Source organism: Toxorhynchites rutilus, chromosome 3 (genome assembly GCF_029784135.1).
Source record: "Toxorhynchites rutilus septentrionalis strain SRP chromosome 3, ASM2978413v1, whole genome shotgun sequence".
NCBI classification, from domain to species: domain Eukaryota; kingdom Metazoa; phylum Arthropoda; class Insecta; order Diptera; family Culicidae; genus Toxorhynchites; species Toxorhynchites rutilus.
Window position 1 is genome coordinate 220,832,481 of NC_073746.1, and position 27,479 is coordinate 220,859,959.

Sequence of the window (27,479 nt, forward strand, 5' to 3'; positions counted from 1 at the left end):
ATATCCATCATTTTAAGGCATCAAAATTCACGCCTAACAGTTTTAAGGCATTTGGGGATATGAGAATCTTTGAGCGATCGATCGATCGAACGGGAAGAAAAAAAGCAAAACGTAATACGAAATTTTACACAGGTTTCGGGGATGCATCAGATCAGATAGTTATATGCTAATATAATTATTAGCAGCAGCAAATTACGATGAGTTTTCAAATGATTTTTTTTGCACGTTTTCAAAATTGATGATAAAAATTAAAAAAAAAATAATACCAAAGCAATATTTCGATCTTGTTATAATTTAATCAACTTTCCGAAACTTATAACTTTCGCATTCGCATTACCATTCAAGACTGGGTAGTGTATCATTGAAACATAGGTATTTTTGTATTGAAAGATTTTTTTTTTAGTTTTTATGAAGCGAATAGCTGAATAATTGGTATAACAATGTTTTGAAAAATCATGAAAATAGATTTTTTTTTCTTTCCCGATATTTTTTCGTTCATTACACTTAAACACATCGAAAACGTGATTGGAAATTACCAAAACATGAAGCAACACTAGAATTATGCATATTTTATCCCTTTGTGCATATTTTTCATAAAGTTACACCGCTCAAAAATTACTAAAAATTACTTCTCTATTATTCTTGTCAAGTGGCAAAATGGCGGAACGCCAGATTTGTAACTTTTAAGCACAAAGAATTTGTAATTTGGTGTCACTGACCGAAAAGTTTTTATGTTTAAATTATCCGTGCACAACGGAATGCAATCTCGAGACATAGAAGATACAGCGCAGAAAAGAACTGTGGATCACCGTAGCTTCCGGGTTTATAAAACGGGTTACGCTTATGACGATAAAACACTACATCAGAGCGAGAAAATTGAATGCACTTTTCTCAGATGCTGAACGTGCGTCACGAATAAAAGTTGCTCGAGCAACCTTTGGCATCAATCAGTGCGTGTGGCTAAATAATTGTATATTATTGAAGGTGTTTATGTGTTTTTGACGAGCGAGCAACTACATCGAAATAGTCTTTACACGTCGACTGTCAAACTAATTATTATGGATGTCATTCATTTGGAACAAATAACTGTATCATAACTGATAATATTTTCACAGCTATGGAACATATTATAAAAAACCAAATTTGCCACTGCTGTGTGATACATACTTGAAATGTGCACAGTAACGTTACAAAAGACGCGTGAAAAAGTTTCAAAGTTATCCTGGAAATGAAATAACCCTTCAACGAATAACTGAGCGGAAATGGTGGAAACACGGTTAATAACCTTACAATTTTATAAGGTTCGAACGACGCGCACTCAATACTAAATTATAAACGCACGTGCGGAACCATTCCCGGCTCCAAGAAATGCTGTTCAACTTAAGTTACAGAAAGAAATGACATTTCGCCTTGACAGTCATTGCTGGTTGGCTGAAAGTTGAAGGCAGTTCTTGTGAATGAAGTTCATGCTGCGAGTCTTGCTTTTCTCCTGTTGGTTGTGATGTCTTTGACCTGCCCCTTATAATTGACTAAGTCGTAGCTATAAGAACAGGGAAAAGTGAGTAGACAGAACGACTGAATGAAACTCAATCGAACCGAATAGAAACAGAGTAGTAATTTGTATCTAGATGCAAACCTTGTACACGAGTGACCTTAACTGGCTTCATCATTAGAGTTATGAGTTTTCATTGAAAGCTAAAACAATGCATTTTCCTTCAAACCAACGTTGGAGATATGCATACAGTAAAGCTGAACACAGAATTACTTTGAATGATAGGTTGAACAGATATAAGTATCGGAATTACTCTAACATTATGAATGAACAACTCATTTGAGTATTGCATTATGCATAATTTCGAACAAGTTGAAGATGTGAAGATGAATCATTATGAATGCGTGCTGTTAAAACAAACGCATTTCCTAGCTATGTGATATTCGTGCAACTAAGGCGTTTGTAGATTTGGAATCTGGTTCGAATACCGTTAGGTTGCGCTGTAGAGATGCAATCTATGAGAATCGCGCTATTATATAGAATACAAGCTGACCCGGCAAACTTCACCCCGTTTTCGTTTTCGATGTTTTTTCGAGTTCCGTAAAAATAAAAAGAAGAGTATTTTTACGATCCATTATATCATTACAGAATCACAGAAACCATCGAAGTTGACCGGCATGTTAGTAGTTGTAGCATCGCCCAGAAGCTAAAGATCGACTATAATACTGTTTTAAATCATTTACACAAAACTGGACTTAATAAGAAGCTCGATGTTTTTTGTGTCACACCAATTAAGACCAAAAACATGATGAATTTCCATCTGCGAAACGTCGGCCAAACGGAATGAGTCGAGATGAGAAATGGGTCACATACGACAATATTGTGCGAAAACAATCGTGGCCAGAGCGTGGTGAAGCAGTTCAAACGGTGGACAAACCAAGACTATTGGCCAAAAAGGGTCTACTGTGTGATCTAAAACTACTAAATTCCCTAGATTTGCAGTCTTTTTTCTTCAGTCGTGCTGCCAATAAAATTTGTACAGTTTATGGACCCGATACAGTTTCCATTACCACCGCACAACGATGGTTTCAACGTTTTCGTTCTGGTGTAGAGGTCGTCGAAGATGCGCCACGCTCCGGAAGGCCTGTCGTCGAAAATTGCGACAAAATCGCTGAATTAGCCGAGAAAGAACGGCATAGTAGCAGCCGTAGCATCGGCCAAGAGCTGGGGATAAGTCATCAAACCGTTATTAACCATTTGAAGAAGCTTGGATTCACATAGAAGCTCGATGTATGGGTGCCACACACGTTGACGCAAAAAACATCTTTGACCGTATCGACGCATGTGAATCGCTGCTGAATCGCAACAAAATCGACCCGTTCCTGAGGCGGATGGTGACTGGCGATGAAAAGTGGGTCACTTACGACAACGTGAAGCGCGAACGGTCGTGGTCGAAGCCCGCTTATCAAAATATGCTTCCCACGAAAAAGGTTCAAGTGGGGAACATCCAGCTAATTGACAACAATTACATTTCTAATTCTATGCCTATCTCTACGCCACCCGCGTAGCGTCTCGATTATATCACGTTAAAAAAAAATTCGCGTGATTTAATGGAAACGTGATATATTCGGAACAGGTCTTTTTGTGATGAAAAAATCTGTGTTTTATCTCCAATATGCTAACTCTTTTTTCCCGGTAACATGCAAACTATATAGAAATTAATTTATTGCATTATTTATCACATGAGTTGTAATACAACATATATTGTACATGCAACGCAACGTAACATATCGAAATTATTGTTGCAAAGCTTTTCTTCATAGCTTTTTCTCATATATTTCTTAAAAACGCTCGGATATAATAAAAGTGATTTGTTCTGCGAGTTCAATCTTATAATTCGAATTATTTACTGTCAATCTGTGTGAATTGTCTTCTGGTGATGTTAAACGATCACAAATTTCAGAGTTGTTATTTCCAGTTGATATCTGTATGCATTTACTTACTTCTTCATCTTCCTTAAAACCAATATCTTCAATCCTTTCTAATTGGCCATTTCTCTATAATGATAACATGTGACACTGTGACATATTCTTTTTCCTTCCAGTTCCGGGTCAACTATTCGAGTTTCTGGAACAGGAATCATAAACAAGTTTGACATGGAATCATAAACATGGTGCCAAGACTCGTATAGTAAAAAAAACCCAAAATAATACATTTTTAAACGTTCTTTTGTACCTTGTGTTCAGTGTTTCTAAATTTAACATGATTGACGATTCTAATTTTCCTCGGTAGATTAGTTTTATATTTCAAATTATTCCCTGGTCCATTAGATGAGCAATAGATACTGCATTGGGCATTTGTAGAAAAAGCTCATATTAATCAAATATCAGAGAAAATTCAATCCCCTCAATGGTGCGCAGAGCAGTTACCCATCATAATAATAAAACGGTTTTAGTTTGTAGTATTTTTTGTTAAAAATTGACAAGCTTCCGAAACAAACTGATTTTGGAATCATTCACAAAACAGTTGCCCGTTTACCCAGCAACGGCAGAACCTCGGTAGTACACTGGAAGCTATAAATCTTTGAAACATCGAAGATTTTTCGATTTTCCAATTATTATCATTGACAGTTTAAGAGTATCAGTAGAATAGGAACACGATATAAAAGTTATTCGGTTTTGTCAGTAATGATTTCTGCAACAATTTTTTTTCTCCGAATTAGTTAATGTAATACTGTACTACTGATTCTTACATGGATTAAACATGAGAAACGGCACAGTCATCTCACTCCAAACAATCAAAGAGAATGTTGCAAAGAATCATCCATAGATGTTGATTCTGAGCTTATGAAATTAGTACGAGAGGCTTTCAAAAGAAATGCGCAATATTCGCTACAAATTCCAAATTAAAAAAAAACTTTTTGTAAGCTACGTGAATACGGCTGATCACGGAGGCGGTATGGATACTTAAAAATAATTTTTCTGCTTAATCCTCATTTTTTGTTCAATAACTCAACGACGAATTGAAATTTGCATATTATTTCTTTTGTTTCTAAATATGTGATGTAAACCAAAAACATTTTCAGTGATAAATATTTGCGTTGGGTTTTTTCGAGGAGAAATCGATTTCAACTTTGAGCGTTAATAATTCTTTTGCTGCCTAACGGTTATTTTTCTCTCTACACCCATACCTCGCTTTACGGCCTAGATACGTTCCACGAAATGCGGCCTGAAAGCGAAAAGCCGTATAAGGAATCAATTATTCGACTACAAATTCATGCAAATTCAATCAGATCGGTTCCAAATTTGTTAAATATGTAACATGGTTTATCATTCAGAATGCATTTTATCTTTTTATTTCATTTGAATGAAAAAAAGAATTCATTTAAATCGAAAATACATACATAAAACATACAATACATACAACATATATACATCAAAACCAACAATTATCTATGCAAAAATTAAACAACTTCATGTAGCTTAAGTTTTTGTCTCGCAATTTTTTTTTACTTCTGTTCAAAAGTGATTTTTGAACCATTCCTCTTTTTTTGCCATTATAACGAAACATTTTAGGCCGTGAATCGAAAATGTACCTGAATTGAAGAAGGCCGTTTTAGCGAAATGCCGTATAAAGAGCGGCCGGATAGCGAGGTATAGGTGTATTATAGTGACTTTCAACACTTTTTGGATGGTTCGCTTTTACTTCCATATTTGGAAGAATGTCGGGAGTGAGAATTGAGCTCATGAGCTTTAGCGTGAGATGTATGGATGTTACCACTACGCCAGATCGCCTTCTCCTTTCAACGAAGTGGTAGGAGAATCATTTTATTCGATGAAATGCCCAAGAGTTCTATTCTTGCTACCTAACGACCAAACAAACTTGTTTCAGTAGCTTGAAATAAAGGGTGTGTCACATCAAATTGCATCACGGAAAAAACGCTGTAGAAATTCGCCCAGTAGACCGATCCTTTTGAAAATTTTAGACAGTAAAATAAAAACTATTAAACAACTTTTGGCATTTTCTTTTTATTCATACTTCGAGCCCAAGCCCGTATACTCGCACCTTCCCCTTTACCCCGTCCATAAGGTTCTGTACAACGTCAGGTTGTAGTTTTTTTTGAACAGAAATCCATTTTCTCTTGAAGTCCGCCTCCGATTTGACAACTTTTGGGTTGTTCCGGAGGGCCTGCTTCATAATCGCCCAATATTTCTCTATTGGGCGAAGCTCCGGCGCGTTGGGCGGGTTCATTTTCTTTGGCACGAAGGTGACCCCGTTGGCTTCGTACTCCAACTCGTACTCCACTCCAACACGTCCTTTGAATAGTGGCACGAAGCGAGATCCGGCCAGAAGATGGTCGGGCCCTCGTGCTGCTTCAATAGTGGTAGTAAGCGCTTCTTAATGTAAACCTGCCCGTTTACCGTGCCGGTCATCACGAAGGGGGCGCTCCGCTTTCCGCAAGAGCAGATCGCTTGCCACACCATGTACTTTTTGGCAAACTTGGATAGTTTCTGCTTGCGAATCTCCTCCGGAACGCTGAATTTGTCCTCTGCGGAGAAGAACAACAGGCCCGGCAGCTGACGAAAGTCCTCTTTGACGTAGGTTTCGTCGTCCATTACCAGGCAATGCGGCTTCGTCAGCATTTCGGTGTACAGCTTCCGGGCTCGCGTCTTCCCCACCATGTTTTGCCTTTCGTCGCGGTTAGGAGCCTTCTGAACCTTGTATGTACGCAGGCCCTCCCGCTGCTTGGTCCGCTGGACGAATGAACTTGACAAATTCAGCTTTATGGGCGACATCCCGGACCTAACTTCTCAGATCACGTCTAAACTGCTTAACTACGCGCTTGTGATCTTTTTCACTGACGGAGCATCCATTTTAGCCGTTCTTCACCTTCCGGTCGATGGTTAGGTTCTCGAAGTATCGTTTTAGTACTCTGCTGACCGTGGATTGGACGATTCCCAGCATCTTACCGATGTCCCGATGTGACAACTCCGGATTCTCGAAATGAGTGCACAGGATTAATTCACGACGCTCTTTTTCGTTCGACGACATTTTTCCAAATTTACGAAAAATTTACAGTGATGGCCAACGTGATATATACACTCTTATCTTATAATCTTCTTATTTTGATTATAAGCGAAAGCTGAAGATATAATTCCTAAAAATTAAATTTCTACAGCGTTTTTTGCGTGATGCAATTTGATGTGACACACCCTTTAGTTTGAAAACAAGCAAATCTACGTATAATTCATTTAGTTATTATTGTGAAGCTAGTGTAGAATGTTCTCGTTCGCTCACCAAAGCACTATTTCCCATTTCTGCCGAATACTGCCGATTTTCTCGGAGCCTCTAGTGAAAAACAAACTATCGATGATAGTTCGATATAGGTTGCGTACAAATGGTGCCGTTGGCTATGGATTCGATATCAGAGAAAAGAAAATATAGAAATAAATGAATAAATATAATATAGAGAATATTTCACCATATGAAAGAGACAAAAATTGACAAAAAAATACAATGGTGGTCGTTGAACAAATATAAAATCGTGTGTGAAAACAGTAAATGTCTAGAATAAGAGATACATACTGGCAATAAGGACATATATCTTGTGTATTGTTCTCACAAGAACAAGAAATAATTATGTACCAACCATCTTCAGTTGCTTCTATAAAACCAACCATCAATCCTTCCCAGGACCACTATTCAGTTCAGAAGAGTTGAATTCAATGTCCTTCTCTGTTTCAATTATAATTCAACACTCATACTAATCCTCTCACACACTTACAAGAAGAGCGTTCAGCAAATTGTCAAAATATCCATTCATTCATTGGTTCAGATGCAACTTCGATCAAATGATTACTAATACAACGGTAGTTCTACGTCCACCTTGAAGTTATATCACTAACAATTTTGAGAAAATCCAATCATAAACGAAAGGTCCCCATTTTAATGAATTATCTATTATTTTTATGTAATGTTTTCCAAATTAAAATACACAGTATTTATTCAACATTATTCGACACAAACAATCGAAACTGTTGCTATTTCACACTAGAATAAACTTAGTGACTAGTTCTCGCAATATGAGTGCTTGAGCGAAGTGATAACATAATTTGACAAAACGGAATACCCGATAGTGAACTCGTAAACATGTGATTTGTTGAATGACATAAAATTATACACCGACAAGAAAAAAAAACTAATCTGTCCAAAGTGTAAAAACAACATGATTCGATGCACACGCGCAGCCCCTCACCGCACTACCTCGCGATTGCTTCGGCGAAGTGGTTCACACCCATAATTAAACTTTTGGAGACTCCCGTTTTTTCCAGCTGTTCAGAGAAAATGCTTCGATTAAACACCGGAGAAACTAGTGAATCAATATTTTTCTACTCGATTATTTTTAAAATGAAGCTCTAAGAACTATTCATGATACTCGAAAAAACTACTGGAATAACTATAAACAATTAAACCAATAACACAATTATGATAAAAACAGATCTTTCTCACACTTTCACTTCCGAGACATAATAGATAGATGTGAATTCTAGTTTCGCACAGTTGGCTAAGCAGGGCAGGGATTCTCACATTTTCTTCGATGGAATGATTTTTACAATATAATACAATTTGGTTCCAGCAATTAATACCGTTGGTGGTAAACACAACTAATTTTGGCTCTAGATTTTCGAGATTCAGATTCTTCAGACGAGTACACAGTCGTCTGGATTCATTGAATGAACATATACAGGGTATTTTTACGTGAAAAAAAGAACTTTGACCGTTGTGCAAAAAACCACCAGGATTAAAAGCACACGCGCAGCTCGTCGTTGCACTACTTGCAGTGTAGCGTAAAACAGCTTGATTATTAGTCGCGCTGCCGTTGCATTCTGCATCGGAAAAAGGGAGGGGGAGAGTTCAGTGCAATGCAATTGTCTCGGTACAGGTTCACCCTACGCGTTTTATCGCATTCGTGCAATCGTTCCGCGGCGTTCATCCCATGGGGTAAGTATTGTTTAAATATGCAATAGTTCTGGGGCTGAGAACTAGTCCAATAGTGACCGTAAGACGGTTCGGGAAATAGCGCGATGTGCGGCGAGTCAATCACTTCCGGAGCTAGGATACTACTGTCTGTGGTTTAGGATGAGAATCGTTTTCCGGGTTCTGATTGTGGCTCTGAGCGGTTTCTGCCATGTGCAGGGACAGGATAGTGTGATGTCGTTGATCGATTTCCTCAGGGATGGAGGGAAACGGCTGAACGAAGAAATACCCAGTCGTAGGGTCATCTATGACGAGTATGATTTTGTGATAGTTGGTGCGGGATCGGCAGGATGCGCTTTGGCCGCGAGGTTATCGGAGATAAGTGACTGGAAAATTTTACTGATAGAGGCAGGTGAAAAGGAAAACTTACTTATGGACATTCCGATGTTTGTGCATTACTTGCAAAGTTATGATGTTAATTGGGATTATAGGACAAAGCCCAGCGATAAATACTGTTTGGCGTTCCGGAATAATCAGTGTAGATTCCCACGCGGGAAAGTCATGGGAGGATCGAGTGTTCTGAATTATATGATTTATACTCGGGGGAACCGTCGCGACTATGATGCGTGGGCAGCAGCAGGTAATGAGGGTTGGAGTTACAAAGAAGTGTTACCATATTTCCAAAAATTAGAACACAGTACAGTTCCTGACGCATACCCCGGGTACGCCGGGAAGAATGGACCGCTATCGGTTTCCTACGTACCGTATAAGTCACAAATCGCCAAATCATTCATCGAAGCTTCCAGTGAACGCGGAATACCATATGTGGATTACAACGGACCAACACAGATTGGTGTTTCGTTCATACAAAGTACCACCAGAAACGGTTATCGTGATAGTACAAATGCTGCCTATCTTTATCCTTTAAAAAACAGAACAAACCTTCACGTGAAGAAGAAAAGCCAAGTTACCAAAGTTATTTTCGACGAAGAAACCAAACGAGCAACGGGTGTGAAGTTTTATCACAACAACCAGTATTACACAGTGAGAGCCACGAAAGAAGTTATACTGTCTGCCGGTGCCATTGGATCGCCCCATCTGCTGATGCTCTCTGGAGTTGGTCCTAAGAAGCATCTACAGGAGAAAGGCATCAAACCAATATCCGATCTGCCCGTAGGATATAACTTTCAAGATCACATTGCAGCGGGGGCACTCACGTTCCTCGTCAACAACACATCCAGTATGATGCTGGAACGAACACTGTCGCTGGAGAATTTTATGGAGTACCAATTGCATCATACGGGACCGCTAACATCGATTGGGGGTTGTGAAACTATCGGTTTTTTCGATTCCGAGCACCCGAACGACCCGGACGGATGGCCGGACTACGAACTGCTCCAGATCAGCGGGACAATGGCCGGGGAACCGTCGTTCGAATTCAATTTCAACTACAAACACGAAACATTCCAGAAAATGTTCGGCGAAATACGAAGGAAAAGCATGAGTGGTTTCACGATATTCCCGCTAATATTGAGACCCCGAAGCAGTGGACGGATTTACCTGAAAAATTCCAACCCATTCAAGCATCCTGTGATTGAACCGAATTATTTTGCCGACCCTTATGATTTGGATATTTCCGTTAAAGCCATTCGAAAAGCACTCGAAATCGTTGAGTCCCCGGCGATGGCGCGATTGAACGCCCACCTCTTACCGATCCCAATGCCAGGGTGTGAACACTTACAGTTTAATTCCGACGAGTACTGGCGTTGTTTCACGAGACATGTCACGTACACCATATACCACCATGTGGGGACATGCAAAATGGGTCCCCGGAAAGATCCCACCGCTGTTGTTGATCCAAAATTGCGGGTTCACGGCATTGCGGGGCTACGCGTTGTTGACGCTAGCATAATCCCAACAGTGCCAGCCGGACATACCAACGCCCCAACAGTGATGATTGCTGAAAAAGCTGCCGATATGATAAAAGAAGACTGGAACGTGGTCCGGTGATTGGGGGATTTGGTGATTTTTCTGTACGTGATTGGCATTCTACAAAGACTGTGTAAATAAATTATATTTAGTTGCAATTGTTAATATAAAACATACGCGTTTGATTTCGAAAGAATTCCGTGATAATAATTGGAAAAAAAACATCATTTAATCCGGGATATGTTGAGAGGTTGAGGGCAAAAATCAAATGATAGTGTTCCAACGACTTTTGTAAGGTAGACTTTGCCCAGACCAGTTAGCAATGAAATAGTTCTATAAATTACACGAAATTAGAACGCGTATCATAACGGCTACCAGACACGCCGCTCAACGTCACCCGACAAGAAAAATGGTTACTACACCTTGAGCTAGTAGATGCAAATTGAATTTCCTACAACCGCTGCTCAACCAAGATCGTACCGGTGTTAATGACGTTTGGTGTTTACATGCCCGGTAGCCATTGAGTCGATTAACGAAAACTGTTATACAGGCGGAAGTAATCGCGTTTGATGCAACATTTGTAACATTCGAGCGTTCTTGAATCGCAACGAGAGAAAATCTTCTTCCGGGAAAACTATTTTCACTACACGATGAGTCTCGGAAACTGAATGAATGACCGGCATGAGTTAGCGAATAGTTAGTTGCGCGAAACACGCCCTGTCCGGCAGTTATCGTAGTGCAGTCACGATCGATGCAGTAGCGCTTGTTTTAATCAATCCTTTTAATCAAAGAGATGTACCCGAGAGCTGGAGAAAAATTTCCGCTGATATTCTAAAGCAAAATGACGCAACTGGAACGCAGCAGACGACAGCACTAATTTGCATCGTCGTGCTTCAAATGAGACCTAACGCATGCGAGACATTAGAGAAATAATGATTAGGGACGGTGTATTGTTACAATGCACGGATCTGTACTTTCCGTGATTTTCATACTGTAATAAACTGCGATTCATCACAAATAGATCGTGGAGCATTGTAGCGAATCGCATTGAGAAAATATCCACTAAGTCGTTCTATCTCTGAAATGCTAACACTCGGATAAAATAATCAAGATAGTTTTTTTCTGAACCGTTAAATAGGGAGTACCATAGCATACTTTGAACATATAATTTATAAAATTAACTCGAAATGTCCTTAACATCATATATTATCGAACCCTCTATTTCGTTACATAGTTATTGAATTTACAAACTGGAGGCGCTTACAACTTAGCTTACTGGATTAGGTAAACGGAAATATGTATTGTGTGTAAATTTAATTGTTTTGATTGTAAATTTTAATTGTTAGCGGAATGATCTATTGAGCTTCAACTCTTGTGAGAAAAAAATAAAAAAGTTCCTTTTGAAGAAAATGTACTTCGATTTGATAAACTTATTCAATTTGTATACCGAATCGAAGTGCAATGTTTTGAAAAAAACAATTTCTTATTAACAGTTCGGCTGAAGTTCATAAGGTTGACGTCTAGATGGCGCCTCTTCCAAAAATCTACTTGATTATCACAAAGCACCATCTTCCAATGGATACGTGTCAAAATTTGACAGCAATCGGTCGATTGGTTCGTGAGTAACACTCATTCATTTTTTATAAGTTATTTAAATTAATCTTTCAAAAATACACAGCACAGACAGAAACTTGACGTATGACTTTGTGGAATTTTTGTAACTGTTTAGAAATCCGTAAGTCAAACTGGCTAAATAAAATCATTAGTACTTTTTCCGAAACGAAACTTCGGGAATAATAGAGTGTCGCCATCATTGTTGCCACATTGATATCTCTACCAGAGGGGTCAAAAATCTCACTCACCTGTACTTTTTTCCAAAAATCTGTACCATCGAAAATATTCATTGTAAAGAAAAATAATATTTATTAGCATTAAAACAATACTCATTTATTTACATCTACATTTACAATACAATAATACTACCAAATCATTTGATCTCACAATAGTGTCCATCGTGTCGTTGCTGAGCCGTTTTCTTAGCTGATTTTTGTACTGATTATATTCAGAAAAAAACCGCTCGACAGTTGCCGAAGAGTGAGGCATAGTGAGAACGTTACAAACAAGGCATCGAAGCGTCGTAAAGGCGAGCGAACCGTCAATTCGTTTTAGGCATCCAATTTTTGTCCACCAACCCTGCACATGCTCGTTTTCTGAAATTGTGATTTCTTCACGAAGTTATTTTATCTTTAGGCTACAGAATTAATTCTCCACATCTTGTACATTCCCATTGTAAAATCCTAGAAACGCTTCTAATACAACGTTAATGCTAGTCAAGTTGGAAAAGTTTCTGGGATTTTACATTGCTGCAGACTTGAGCATCGAATCATCAAAATCGAATCTTTTTCTCATTTGTTTGATCAACTCCACGAAAAAAACTGAGACATATATCCTTTGAAATAATCTGCCTTTCGCTGTCATTGTTCTTAATTTCTTCTGCTGCTATTCCAACCTAAAATTCTTATCGCTTTTCAAATGATCTTTATTTAATAGCATTGAACATTGAAACAACGTAAGATTCCTCGTAGATATTAGTGAGAATGATCAAATAAAAATCTTTCAGCTCTTCATGTAGCATCGTGAATCCAGGTTTTTCAGCCTGGAACAAACGATTAAATGTGTTGATCTGGGGCAAAACATACGTCGCACCGTCCGACGCGAATCCTTTCAGACGATCCTTGTAAAGATTTCCGTCCTTATGAAACTGATCAATCATTGCATTGTAAATGCTTTTAAGATCAGCAGCACCGGCGTAAAAGTCGTCATGTACCTTAATGTTGCTTTGTTCAAATGTAAGAAATTCCACAAATGGGAAAAATCTATACCAATCTGTGCTTTTTGACGAAAATCTGTACTCTGTACCGTACAGATTCTGTACCAAAAATAACGAAAAATATCTGTACTATTCCAGATAAATCTGTACGTGTAACAACACTGGTCGCCATCTTCCAAGTCATCTCCTTTCTTTTGATGCTGATAATTGCATGCCATCGGCAAATGTAGAATAATTCCTAATACACATCGACTCAAATCGACATTTCAAAAACATGTGAGAACGAATACGAAAACCAGACCATGGAGTAAAGATGGGCAGTATCACTCTCATGTTGTCTCAAGACGACGCTCGCACACTCGGCACATCGTGCGGATGTCGTCTAAAGTCGACGCTCGTAGTGAAATTCCCATTCCCAAGAATAAAATTTTAATTTTAATTTTAATTAATTACCAGCCGCACGATGCACTTGTGTAGTAGATCTGTCTGACGCTTGCCGTGCATCATAGCGTTATCCTTCCGTTTTATTATCCGACTTCTGTTATTGTATTGCATATGATTGCAAAATGCAATGTCTATTAGGGTTCCAATGAAAATGGTCATCTCGAGTTTCAAAAAGTTACCCCATAAAAAATGTTCACCACCTCAAAAAAACACCATAGCAAAATATCAGCTCAATCGGACTTAAGGTAGAGTGGCGCAAAGCGGTCAAAGCTTGAGTTTTTTGAAAATCACCCAGGAAAATCCATTTCCAGGAAAATCAGGAAATCGGGATTTTCGAAAAAAAATGTCGATGCCAAATGTCTTAAAATTGCATGAAACGTCGAGATCTAGTGTCATCTCGAAAAATTTATTTTTGTCAAAAATCGAAACTCTGGGACTTAGTTTTTTTTCGGCATGCGAAACGAAAAGTATGGTTTAGGGTAATAATAAAAATAGTTATCTCGATTTTTCATTCGGAACTTGCTACGAAATGTTGATTTGCACAATAATATACCCTATGCAAAATATTAGCTCATTCGGACTTCATTTACTGGAATCACTAACGTTAAAATTTGATTTTTTTTGAAAAACCAAAAATCACCGAAAATCGAGGTTTAAAAAAATATTTTTGATGCTAAATGTCTTAAAATTGCATTACTCGTCGAGATTTACAGTTAGCTCAAAAAAATTTGTTTGCCAAAAGAATATTTTTTTATTTTGGCACTTGGTCGTTTTTCTGTCTGAAAAAATTATTTTTGAACAAAAAATTTGTTTTTGAGATAACTGTAAATCTCAACGTGTCATGCAATTTTAAGACTTTTTGCATCATTTTTGTTTTTAAATCCCGATTTCCGCTGATTTTTCGATTTTCAAAAAACTCAAATTTTAACGTCTGCAACACCAGTAAATGAAGTCCGAATGAGCTTATATTTTGCATAGAGTATATTATTGTGCAAATCAACATTTCGTAGCAAGTTACGGATGAAAAATCGAGATAACTATTTTTATTTGCGCCCTAAACCATACTTTTCGTTTCGCATCCCTAAGTCCCAGAGTGCCGATTTTTGACAAAAAAAAATTTTCGAGATGACACTATATCTCGACGTTTCATGCCATTTTAAGACATTTGGCATCAAAATTTTTTTTTCGAAAACTCCCCCCTTGGTTGATTTTTCGTTTTTCAAAAAAGTCAAACTTTGACCGCTTTGCGCCACTCTCCCTTAAGTCCGATTGAGCTGAAATTTGACATAGGGTGTTTTTTCGAGGTGGTGAACATTTTTTATAGGGTAACTTTTTGAAATTTTAGGGTCGATTTTTTCCCATACATTCATTGGCACCCTAATGTCTATACATTATACTATAAAAAGTATATAGCGTTATGACCAAATGATGACTTTTTTATGTACAATTACCATTTAAAAAAGAGAAATCACTTTTGTACGATTTTTGTTATGTCTTATGTTCATGTTACTCTTATGATTTTCAACGAATAATGAAACACAATTCGTATCGTTTTATTCTCCCTTTATTTCCGAATATGCTGCTTTTTATATTTTGTAAATATCACTTCTACTTTCGTTTTTACGAGCATTTTCGCAAACCTCTGCAACATCGCCGATTCGGCCCGCTTAGGCACGTTCTTTTCGCCGGTACTAAAAGGAATGAATAACATTTTGGAAATGAAAAACATAAAAGATAGTGGTTTTGAAGATATTATTATTAGTTTTATTCCAAAAATTCATAATAAACTTCTTCTATCAATCAAATTAAAGATCTCTAACCGCTTTATAATCTTTCTTAAAAAAAATTTAATTAATTTTAATAAATTTTAATTTCTTCAAAAAACACAATTTTAACTCCACTGACTTACAACAGCCAATTAAATTCCACCTTAAGGGGGTATTCTAGTGTAGAAACACGAATTTCGGACGTTTCTTCGAGCTTCGTAAAAATAAAACAAATATTTTTACTATCCATTATATATCCATTATATCATCTATCTCTTAACAATGAAACAAAAATTTAACAGAGAAAAAATATACATTACTAGAATAGCTAAGAGCTGATGAAGTGAGATGTTTAAAAATAAAGTTGTGGCATGGCGTACACGATTCCAACCCTTCTGGTTATTTGAAACAAAAAAAACGAACAGATTCTGAATCAGTAAAGATGCCGCTATTGCATGAACCTCGGGCAAGTCAAAAACATGTTTTTTGACAAAATGGCGGCCGTTTGAAAAAAAAAAATGCGGCTCAAAACGTTTTTTCTTACGTTTTCCGATTTTAAAAAATAGCAAAATTTTAAAAATATCGCTTTTTAGAGGTTCATGCGATAGAGAGATGCCTGCAGATTGTATCCATACAAATTCGACCCGAATCGGTTCAGTAGAACTTGAGATATCGTATACGCCAGTTTGAAAAAAGCTAGTTTCGAGAAAAAATGCGTTTGCGTTATGGCCGTAACATTCTTCCAAAAAATGAAAGTAAAAGTGACGAACCAGCCGAAATGTGTTGAAAGTCACTATAATAGAGAAAAAACAATGCCTAAACTACATAAATATGAAAGAAAAAAAAAGATTTTTTTTAAATTTCTAGACTAGAATACAGCCTTAACGTTGAAACACTATATATTTTTTTTAAATAAGTCATATTTGAAATGAAAAAAAATCAAACTGTATATAATTGAGTCAACAATGTATATAATCGAATCATGTATAGTCGGGTCAGTATATAATTGAGTATGTATGAGCCTGACCTGTATTACTTGCGTCGATTTGATACTTGGTTAAGATATGCCAAATTACAAGCATTGAATGTATTCTCCAGAATACGCGTGATGTGAAAAGTTCAAAATTTAATTTCTTTATAATACACTTATCCCCCTATTTACACGGTACACGATTTCACTTTTACACGGTTCTGAAAATAACGAATAAAAATGTATACATGTAGCTCATATGAAAGCAAGTAAAAAATAATCATATTTTTGACCACGACTGCGAGTTTATGATTTAGAACTGGTAAGTTATCAATAAATAGCTTTCTTGGATTCTTTATGTGTAATTTGTGTCAATTTTTCAAACTGCTAGAATGATGCGAAAAACATCGGCAACAAATGAGAAGTGAAGGAAATCTTTGAAAACAAGTTATCAAAAAAAATATGTTGTTTTTGTTTACATGAATGAAACCACAATAAGAAAGCAAAAATCAGGAAAAAAGCATTTCAGTTTAACAATACACCGGATTTTTTTATAAGCAGTAAAAAAAAAAGAGAAAAGTTCCCTCACTTGAATCAATCGAGCTTGATTGGGTTGATTTAAAAATTCATGGTGGGACAATTATGTCTAGAATCTCAACATAGGAGGATTGATCTGAAATACAGGGAACAAACAATATGTTTTTTTTTTTGTTTTCCGCAAGACTATGCATAGAAACATCGTTTTATGAAGAAAAGAGTGCTCTGCAACACCTTTGCAGAAGATAAATCGCATTGTTATTAGGCATTCCATAACAAGGTGAACACATGTTCTGTTAAACTATTTTTTTATTTGTTTGAAAGCTAGTTCGTTCTTCCAAATCAGAAATGAGAGCATTAGCCCTGCGAAGTGAGTGACAAAAAATTCTTGTGCTTGAACCGATTCATTTATTATGGATCTATAAAAAATACATGGTGGGAGTTATGCCTAGAATATTAAATCTAACAATTAAGCTCGATTTTCCCAAATTCGTTGACTATTGCACCAGAATCGCACCTGGAATGTTCATGCGATAAGGGTGTCATCATATCAATCAGAATAAAAAGACAAAATGTCGAAAAGTAGTTCCTAAAATGATGATAACGAAGAAACCTATTACAATTTAGTTTGTTGAAGATTTCGTTGTAAGATTTTAATTCATAATCTTTGATGAATTCCATAAGTATTTTTTTAAAGTTCTTTTACTTAAATTAATGAATGAATTTGAGCACATATTGGACGTTTATTTCGTTTTACACGGTTTTTACATAGCAAAATCGGAGATTTCATTCTACACGGTTCTGTCGGGAACATATCTTCAATGTAAATCGAGGGAAAGGTGCATACAGATTTTTTATGTATATTTGTTTCTTCGAAATATAAGAATTGTTAAGAATAAATTTCATTTTTGAATAACTAATAAGTTTTTTTAGTTTTCCTAGAAAATTTGTTAACTTCCAAGAACTTCGTCGAACATCATATAACTTCAGACAGATTTTTGGACAAAAAAAACTGAGAGTAAGTTCTTGCTGAAACATTATGCTTCTCGTACTATGGAAAAAGTCTCTTCCTTCTTCTAATGGATGTATTATATCGCGGATTTGTGTAAGAAATAAACATTAGTCTTTGTTTTCTTTTTACAATGAATCGAATGCAACCTACTTCAAAACTCAACTTGTTGCCGAATATGTTAATTGAATGAGTGTCATATGGTGTACCGTCAAACATAAATGATTCGTCACTAATGTATTGTGAAAAAGATAAAAAAAAAATAAAGGGCAACATCGGTGGTGCAGTTGGTATATTGAGATGTTTATTGCGCCTGAAACTATACTTTATTATAGCTATTTTATAGCATCACCATCATGAACCATTACTTTTACCCCCTATTCTGCTCGGCTAATGACGTTAGATGGCTCGAGTAAAGCCCTTAAGGTGAATAACGAAACTATAGTTATCATGAGAAGTCGTGTTTCATTTTGTTTTATTTTGTTTTATTTTGGTATGGAATATAAGCCGAAAAGTTACATCACTTCCGAAATAAGGGAGCTTTGACTTTGTTCCACGTCACTCTCGACGCAGAATAAGGGGAATGATCACGACCTATCTCAATGGTGCAGTTCCGTGTCTACCAATTATGAGACATTGGTCACGGTAGAGCAGATTGGACGAATACCAATACCACAACATTTAGGTGCTTTACGTGAGTGACCGATTATAATAAACTTCACAACGCTTAACGGATTAAGTGAACGCGGCGAGGTTTGCAAACGATCGCTTTGAAGAATATCGCGAATATATCATTATTCTGTGATTCCGTAACGGGATCTCTTAGCGACATAAAAAAGGCATAAAGCTTTCAGCAGCCATTAGTTTATTGGCGAAATTGTGTGATGTAGACGTTGTTTTATGTGTGTTTCACTTTACAAATATAAAATTACACAATAAATATAAACAAGAAGAAAAAACTAACTTACTAACTAAGATCTAACTTACTTCGATTTCACTGAATAAAAATATAACAATTAGGAAAAAACAATGTTAAAAAATTGGATGGTACATATTTCCAATAACTCCAAAACGAATGAAATGAAAATAACCATAATCAACCCACGTATGGCCAGATTCCTGTTACTAAAAGCAGGCAAATAATATCGAGGAAACACATAGAAATCGAAACTTAAGGCTGATTTAGTCAGCGCTCTAGTTGAAGTATCCAGTGAACAGAGAAAAGACACTCTGTTCAAGTTACTTGTACCAGTATCGAACAAGTAATTGGCCTCTAACTTAAACAGAGTGTCTGTTCTCTATTCACTGGATACTTCAACTAGAGCGCTGACTGGCATCGTCTAAATCAGCCTTTAGAAGATTTGGAGAGTAAGCCAGTTCTTGTAGAGAAAGTTCTTGAAAGACCATCGTGAATTATCATTAGAATGTTATTCTCTGGGGTTTTTCAATGGTATTCAATGTATCGGTACGGGATTTATTCAAATATACTAAATGCGTCTACACTTTTGGCACACACGCATGTAGAATTTGTTATGAAAAATTGGCCGTGTGCATTCATTCATCAGCCTCAGATCAATCAGATCAAATCAGAGTATCATGTAAACGGCTATGAACATATTTGCGGCAACTATGAACATATTGGCGATCGTCTGTGGAAAATTATCGCCCAAATATGTGCGACTACACATAAGCATAAACGCTCGTTCTCCAGTTTCCGTAGCGGACATCCTAGCCATTCGGCTAACGACGGTTTCGCTTCGTTTGTGAGAGCTTCACACATCGATAGTTTTTCTTTTGTCGCTTTCGTGGGCCGAAAACTTAAAAAAATACTTATGGAAAACCTTTCAGAGTGGATAGAAAATGACCTCAATTAAATCACGAGCGCAATCATGAAATGATGAGAGCAAATTTCGCGAAGAACAAAAACGACAATCAATAAGTGTTGTGAGCTAATACAATCCATGGTCATGATCACCATTGCGATAACCGGGATTGATGAATTATAAATAAGATACAATATGTCAAAACATCGTAGGTTAGGTACAAACTAATGGAAAAACCACACTAGAAAAGTACTACTTTGAAAAAAACAATGTCCTCTAGAAATGTCAATCGGAGGTGCAAAACGTGAGTAGAAATAATCAACATTCCAATATTTTTTGACACTGCGTGTCACATTTCCCTCCAAAGTGGGACTAACTGAAGCACATACGTGACCGGAAGATAGACGAAGCAGAGCATAGGAAGCATACAGGAAGCATATAGTTCCGTTTGGTTATTCTTCTTGCGAATCATGCTGCGTGAGCTCGAGCGCATCTGTTATCGGATTGAACCTTGCTGTAGGTCTTGTTGGAGTGCACCGTTTTAATTTGGATCAGCTTGGAACACCTTCCAATTTAGTCGATTTCGAAAACTTGTGATCGTCGGACGTATATTCAAAGGATCAGATTAATGTTGAGAGTTGGCATTCAGAATGTGTGGTGGCAGAGTGAACGCGGTGACAGTGTTAGCAACATTTATGGCTATATGTTGTTTACCGAGCAATATTGAGGGGCAGAATAATGATCGATTAATGGAAGGGTTTTTCCAGAGATTAGCCAGTATTCAAGAAGAACTTAACCTGGAACCAAGTACCAATGATCTCTTTGATGATACGGAACGGAAGGACAGCGTGAAAAACATGCTCAATCAGTATGATTTTGTGATAATAGGTGCCAGTCCTTCGGGGTGCGTGTTGGCCAACAGGCTGTCGGAAAATCCGGAGTGGAAAGTTTTACTCCTGGAAGCGGGCGAGCACGAGAATATTTTCGTGAAGATTCCTGTTTTTGCTGCATACTTGCAGTCTACAAGTTACAACTGGGGATACGTAGCCGAGAGACAAAACTATTCCTGTTGGGGTGAGTGAAATGATGTCTTGTTTTCTGCTCATTAGCAACTGGCGGCAAATTTGGTTTTGTCGTGTTGGAATTGGTTTCTGTGTGTCCCTGGGCGTCCGCGGGATAATCGGAGACCGCCAGAAGCCGAACGAATGCCTGCTGATAAATGGCGGGAAATGTGCCGAGTACTCTGCCCACTTGACCACTAAACTGACGATGCCCATGTTGCCAGAACTGGCCATGCCACACATCTTCTCTCTCATCCGAAAAATGAAGAAATTATAAAACAGACGAGAAAAACAAATGCATGTGGATTTCGTTTCAGTGTATTTTCCTTCACAAAATACATTTGAACCACCTTTGGGATGTATGAGCTAATTGATGGCGTTTAACTAACAAAACATCGAGTCAAGTTCTGTTCTCCATACGGTCATCCCGATCAGCAAATAATATTACTTCCATTTTTACACAGCACGATCGTTCCGATCCGCACTCTTATCATTATCATTTTTTCATACGGTCGTCTCGATCAGCAAATATTTTTACTTCCATTTTTTAGGCAGCGCGGTCGTCCCAATCCGCACTCTTATCATTTTTTTTTATACGGTCGTCCATAGCTGTATTTGTTCTGCACGGTCGTCGCGATCCGCAAATAATATTACTTCCTTTTTTATGCAGCACGGTCGTCCCGATCCGCATCTGATTATTATCATTTTTTAATACAGTCGTCCCGATCCGCAAATATTTTTACTTCCATTTTTTCACCGCACGGTCGTCCCGAACCACATTTCTTTCCATTTTCTTTTGTATCCATACGGTCGTCCCAAGCCGTATCCGTTTGTGCAGTCGTTTCGATCCGCGTTTATCCACTTCTTTTGTACAGTTTTGTTGTATGGTCGACCCGATCCGTACTTATTATAAAAGATTTATCTTTTTTTACCTTGCAATTTAAATAAAATGGAACATATCGGTGTTAATTATTTTTTCGTTTTCCTTGTGCATCTTAAGAGTAGCGCTCAAATAATATGTATTCATGCAATGGGTTTACAAGACTAATGCATCAATACTTATTTTTTTGAATCTCGTCTACTAAACATAGAAACATAATTTAAAAAATCATAATGTTTTGTTACCCTTTAGCAACCAAAGTATTGCCCATCAAAATCAAAATATAGAATTTTCATGAGCTATTTGTAGCAATTGTGCTCATCTAATTTTCATTCCCTAATGATAACATTCTAATTTTCAATAATTATGGATTTTCCTCTTCATCTCTAGGAATGAAGGATCAGCGCTGCGCGCTTCCTCGTGGGAAAGGACTCGGAGGCTCTACTCTTATCAACTACATGATGTACGTTCGAGGGAATCGGGACGATTTCAATCGTTGGGCAGATGCCGGTAATCCGGGATGGGCATATCGGGATGTGTTACCATACTTCAAAAAGTCGGAGAAATCCTTTCTAAACATTTCCAACGACTACCACGGATCGAACGGACTCCTGGACGTGCGATTTGCACCGTATCAAACAAAAATGTCTCACATCTTCGTAAACAGTTTGCAAGAACTTGGCATGCCTCTAGTGGACTACAATGGCGAGAACCAATTAGGTGTGTCACATCTACATTCCAATTTAAGAGGTGGAAAAAGGTTATCCGCCAGTGCTGCTTTCTTGGAACCTGTATTTCATAGGGCAAATCTTCACATCCTAACCAACGCACGTGTTACAAAAGTACTCATAAATCATGACACGAAAACGGCTTATGGAGCAGAATTTGTTCGTGACAAGAAACGATATGTGGTGAAAGCGAAAAAAGAAGTCATTCTTGCGGCCGGTGGACTACAGTCGCCCCAACTTCTAATGCTCTCTGGAGTCGGCCCTGCGGAACATCTTAGAGAGATAGGTATACCAGTTATCAAAAATCTCCCAGTGGGGAGAGCTTTCTACGACCACTTATACTACACGGGATTAGTCTTTTCTACCAACACAAGAGATTTCACACTGCACTTAGATCGAACTGTATCCCTCCCAGAGTTGGCCAAATATCTCAAGGGTGGCGGTGAAATGACCATACCGGGTGGTGTGGAGGCAGTTGGCTTCATCAATACCCGCAACCGCAGTCAAGATGCGGTACCTGACATTGAACTTATATTCGTGAATGGATCCCCGGCCTCCGATTATGGGAGTGGTGTCCGTAGAGGTCTTCGAATGAGTGATCCCCTCTACGGGATCTATCGCCCGTTGGAGTCAGGTGACCGAGACGCGTTCATGGTCAACCTGGTGCTGCTACATCCCAAATCAAAGGGATACATGGAGCTCAAAAGCAGCAATCCTTTTCAGTGGCCAAAGTTCTACACTAATTTCCTGAAAGAGGAAGAGGACTTAGAAACTTTGCTGAGCGGTATCAAGCGAGCTACCCAAATTATGGACACCCCGACGATGAAACGATTCAACACAAAACTCCACGACATACCGGTGCCAAACTGCGCACACTTGGGATTCGGACGCGATGATTACTGGCGATGCACAATCCGTACCCAAGCTACCTCGTTGTATCACCAAACCGGAACGTGTAAAATGGGACCTGCCTACGATCGTGAGGCTGTCGTGTCGCCGGAGTTGAAGGTGCATGGCATCGACAATTTACGTGTGGCAGACGTTGGTGTTATTCCGGTCACTCTCAGCGGACACCCGGTCGCCATTGCGTACTTGATTGGTGAAAAATTGGCTGATTTATTGAAGGAACAGTGGCGGTAGTCGAGTATAATAACATAAAGAATAAATATATAAGTATACGTATCTTTTATCGTGTCCTCTGGGCTGCGGTTTTCACTTTTATTGGCTTAGCATATTACCTGGAATGAAATAGAAGAAAAAATAAATGTTATGTTGCTGGTTATTGAATTATTTTTAAACATTTCTAGTCAACAGAGGAGAATGAGTTGAATATGTATGTTATGTTTTGTATGTATCATATGACCCAAAACTTGTTACGACAAGCTATCTCTGAAAATATCAACAATACATTATGTTAACAAATGTTGAGGTAGCATTAACAAATTACGGTAATTCTAATCAAGAAAGAAATGTGAAAATGTGGAAATGTGGCATGATGTATGAAATAGAGTATTTGCAAATTTTTATGATTAGGAAATGTTACGTCGTTTCAATTTAATTTTTACGGTGAAGAAGGGTAGCTGAACAAAATGCTCATTGTAACGATCAGAAAATGTTAATATAATAACTATTCGTTGGCGAGAAAAATAAACGAATCAACGAAATATCCATGGATTAAAATCTCTGACTGTCTGTATATTATTTGATATCTCAGTGTTAATTAATAACACAGTACATATTTTTTCACAGAACAGTCTATTCAAAATTTGACAGAAACCAGTGTAGGTGATGGTTATGTGGTTTAGTATGTAGTCTTCGATTTACAGTATAAACCAAGCGATATACTTGGAAGACTTAACCAAGACCCTGCAACTAATGCTTATGCTTGTCCTTCTCTTACATTTTCTTATTTTTTCAATATAAATTAGAAATAGCAATGACAAAAACACAACATTGTTTCGCAAAAATAACTGTTTTTTAAACGCAGTATCCAGGAAACGAAAAACAATGGATAAGTTCAGTATCGAGAGCAACTGCGAAAACATCGAGCTCAGGAGTGTGACAATGTTCACTCCAATCAATAATCGGTGATCAATCAATCGAATGATAATCGCAAAATATCAAACCAAAGAAAGAGAGAACACAATATGGGTTCATTCTATTAGTCTTTTTTTAGGAAAGCTTCAATGATAGTTCTCATTAAGAGTGTTCAACCAATAGAAAAAATGTATCTATACGTTGAATCTGACAAGAGTCACTAAAATTAAATGAAGGATTCGTTGACTTTGCAGGAAATGTTTCGATCGTTAATGACGATTCTAATCAAAAAGCTCCACATAAGAGCCAAGACAGAGAATATCTCTAGATTACGCAAAATATTACAGATTACACTTAGGAACGCAACACAAAAATAAATTTAAAATAGACAGAATGTCACGACCAGGAGGTAGAAAACAAACAAATAAGACAACGAAACTAACCAGACCAGAACCAACATCAAGAAAGACGAAAAAGCAACACAGTAATAATAGGAGTACCGGTATGTTTCTTGGTTTTTTCAAAAATTAATGCTTTATTCTGCCAAATGTTTACGAATTTAATATTCAAAGTATTGCCCATCGCTAGTTACAACTCATTCACGTTTCCCATCTTTCATTCACGGATCCCTTTGCGGAAACAATTGGCCGGTTTGCCGGCTAACCACGAATCGATCCAATTTTTGACTCCATCAAAATTGGAGAAGTGCTGGTCAACCAGACCATGTTGTATCGATCGAAAAAAAGCAGTAATCGGACGGAGCAATGTCTGAAGAATACGGCGGGTGGGATAGAACCACCCGTTTCAGCGTTTCTTTGTATTTTTTGACCGATTTCGCGACATGCGGCCGAGATCAGTTTCAGCACAAACTCTCTACAGTGTAGCGGAGAAATTCACTAGAGAGTACACTCTGATGAGCTTTTACCTGCTCGTTCTGGCGGATGCGCACGGGTAAAAGAACAGAAATGCTATCAATAAAATTAGCGCTGTGGTTCGCTGAAAAAAGAAAACCGAGGAGAAGCAAGCGTGTGGATTATATGTCGAATGAGATTGCACTCTTCAGTTACTCTTCAGTGTACTCCTCAGTATGACAGAGTGCGGATCAGCGCACTTCAGTGCTGGACACAGGTTTTCACACACTCGAACTCGCAAGAGTAAAGAGAGTGTAAAAGAGTGTGACTCACTCGCACCAAGATTTCTCTCAATTAGCTTTATATATTCGCCGAAGAAAAAGGAAAAGCGCATGGTTTCTCTTTGGTGAATGATGACTGACGCACGTGCGTATGTATCATTTCAGTGAAAATGCCATCACTGGTTGCTGATGATGAGGATACTTCTGTTGATGTTGCTGCTTCATTACTGCACCTGTTGCTGATATTGGATTCCTCCGCTTCTTTTCGGGTCCTTCCTTTTTGGCCAATGGTGTTAACTACTTGACAGTTGAAAAATAACAATTCGCTTCGCAGCATGAGGACTATTTCATAGTGGCTGGCAGGACAATCACAAAAAGGTGTGGCTTGCGACTCAATATTTTGCTTCTTTTCCGGAACTGAACAGTGTGATATATCTTTCGCATTGTATCAAGCAAAATAGAAGTTTGTGATATCAGTATTACAAAAAAAAATGTTATCTGCTCGCTAGTTGATGCAAGACTAGGGTTGTCTAGAGTGAAGTCAATATTTATCAAGATGTTTCCTCACATAAAAAATTGATCTTCTTAGGAACAGCTCTGTGACATTCATGTTCAGGTCTGCTCCAATTTTCCGGGCGTACTCTACAGTAACGGTTCTTCGGTTGATAATCGTTCCTTCATTGCCGATATCGTTTGAAAGAAAGTCAATATCGGAAAAAGAAGAAATAAAAAGAAAGTGAAACAACAAGAAAGAAGAAAATATATATTTTTATATTCAACGCCCACTAACGCGTGCAAAACCGCCTAACCGCATAAAAAAACCGCCTAATAAACATCGCATAACGATGCTTTAACGATGTACTTTAACGCCAAAATTATAATCGTTAATTACGAGAGAAATTAATCACATTAATGAACGCTAAAAGATGCAAATCGGGAAAGCAAGTAAGCAATCTTATTGACAGTGCTCGTTGATGCAGCTGCAAATGTTCTGGAGTAACCATCCAAAATCGCTAGGCCACTCTTGATATTATTTAAGGTAAGTCTCGCGTTACGTAAGGAGGAAAGGATTAAATATTACTTAAGGTAAGTCTGCAGATCGTGCACTAGTTGACTAACCCCAACTAATCATCCGTAGCACTTCAAATCGTCAAATATCGACCTGGTCTTATATTCATTCTTTGATAAATTTTCACGGCTAAATGTCTTCGGATATGATTCGAAACTCTTTCTGTAGTACGAAACGTCTGAGTCTTCGAAACATGCCTCAGTTTCTGTCATGACTTCCTCATTCGATATGAATCTCTTTCTCTGGAGCCACCGCTTGAGGTTTGAGAACATATAGAAGTCGCTGGAGGCCAAGTCTGGAGAATATGGTGGGTGAGCATTGACATCGTAATTGGTCCAACTTGCCCATCAATTTGAAATGCTTGCGGCCTCAGCCAAATCGCGTAACTTCATTTTACAATAGTTCGATACGAGTCGATACACTTGTTTTACGATTTCTGGATTCGTAACATATTTTTACCTTCGAGAGCGAGGTGCATCTGCGGTGCTTGTACGGCTCATTTTAAATTCATTAAACCACCGATAAACTGTTTTCTCGAAGGAGCAGAAGTGGAAGAACATTTCGTCAACCACTGCATTGATTATTCAGGTGTTTTTCCCATCAAAAAACAATGTTTGATGAAAATACGATATTCCTCTTCTTCCATTTTCTATGCGAATGCTCAGGTAGTGACACTAAAACAACTGTAGTTTGTGAATAAATAAACGAAATGTCATGAAACTTCACACAAAATCAAAAAGCTAGCTTTTTGAAGCTACGATTTTTTGACGTGGGACAACCTCATTCAGTAATGG

The 27,479-nt window shown here is 37.8% G+C and overlaps 3 protein-coding genes across 3 annotated transcripts in view; 2 read left to right on the top strand and 1 right to left on the bottom strand.

Annotated features, from left to right (window-relative positions):
- The window catches only part of LOC129780359 (glucose dehydrogenase [FAD, quinone]), a 52,685-nt gene extending 42,114 nt beyond the window's left edge, over window positions 1–10,571 (top strand). The window contains exons 4-6 of the mRNA XM_055788544.1: window positions 3,458–3,479; window positions 3,948–3,950; window positions 8,690–10,571. Coding sequence (XP_055644519.1) covers window positions 3,458–3,479; window positions 3,948–3,950; window positions 8,690–10,480 — 1,816 coding nt within the window. The 3' untranslated portion in view covers window positions 10,481–10,571. The remainder of the gene's footprint in view (window positions 1–3,457; window positions 3,480–3,947; window positions 3,951–8,689) is intronic.
- LOC129780364 (flotillin-2) overlaps window positions 1–27,479 on the bottom strand; it is a 384,914-nt gene that overhangs the window by 312,858 nt on the left and 44,577 nt on the right. The window lies entirely within an intron of this gene.
- LOC129780354 (glucose dehydrogenase [FAD, quinone]-like) lies at window positions 20,196–24,053 on the top strand. The gene is made up of 2 exons (XM_055788527.1): window positions 20,196–20,852; window positions 22,110–24,053. Exons 1-2 carry the CDS (start codon window positions 20,429–20,431, stop codon window positions 23,585–23,587), a joined length of 1,902 nt encoding a protein of 633 aa, XP_055644502.1. The 5' UTR covers window positions 20,196–20,428; the 3' UTR covers window positions 23,588–24,053.

Bases quoted from the DNA above. Each gene is read 5' to 3' on its own strand.
- LOC129780354 (XM_055788527.1), top strand. From the start codon at position 20,429: ATGTGTGGTGGCAGAGTGAACGCGGTGACAGTGTTAGCAACATTTATG. The intron at 20,853-22,109 runs GTGAGTGAAATG...CTTCATCTCTAG, and splicing joins ACAAAACTATTCCTGTTGGG to GAATGAAGGATCAGCGCTGC.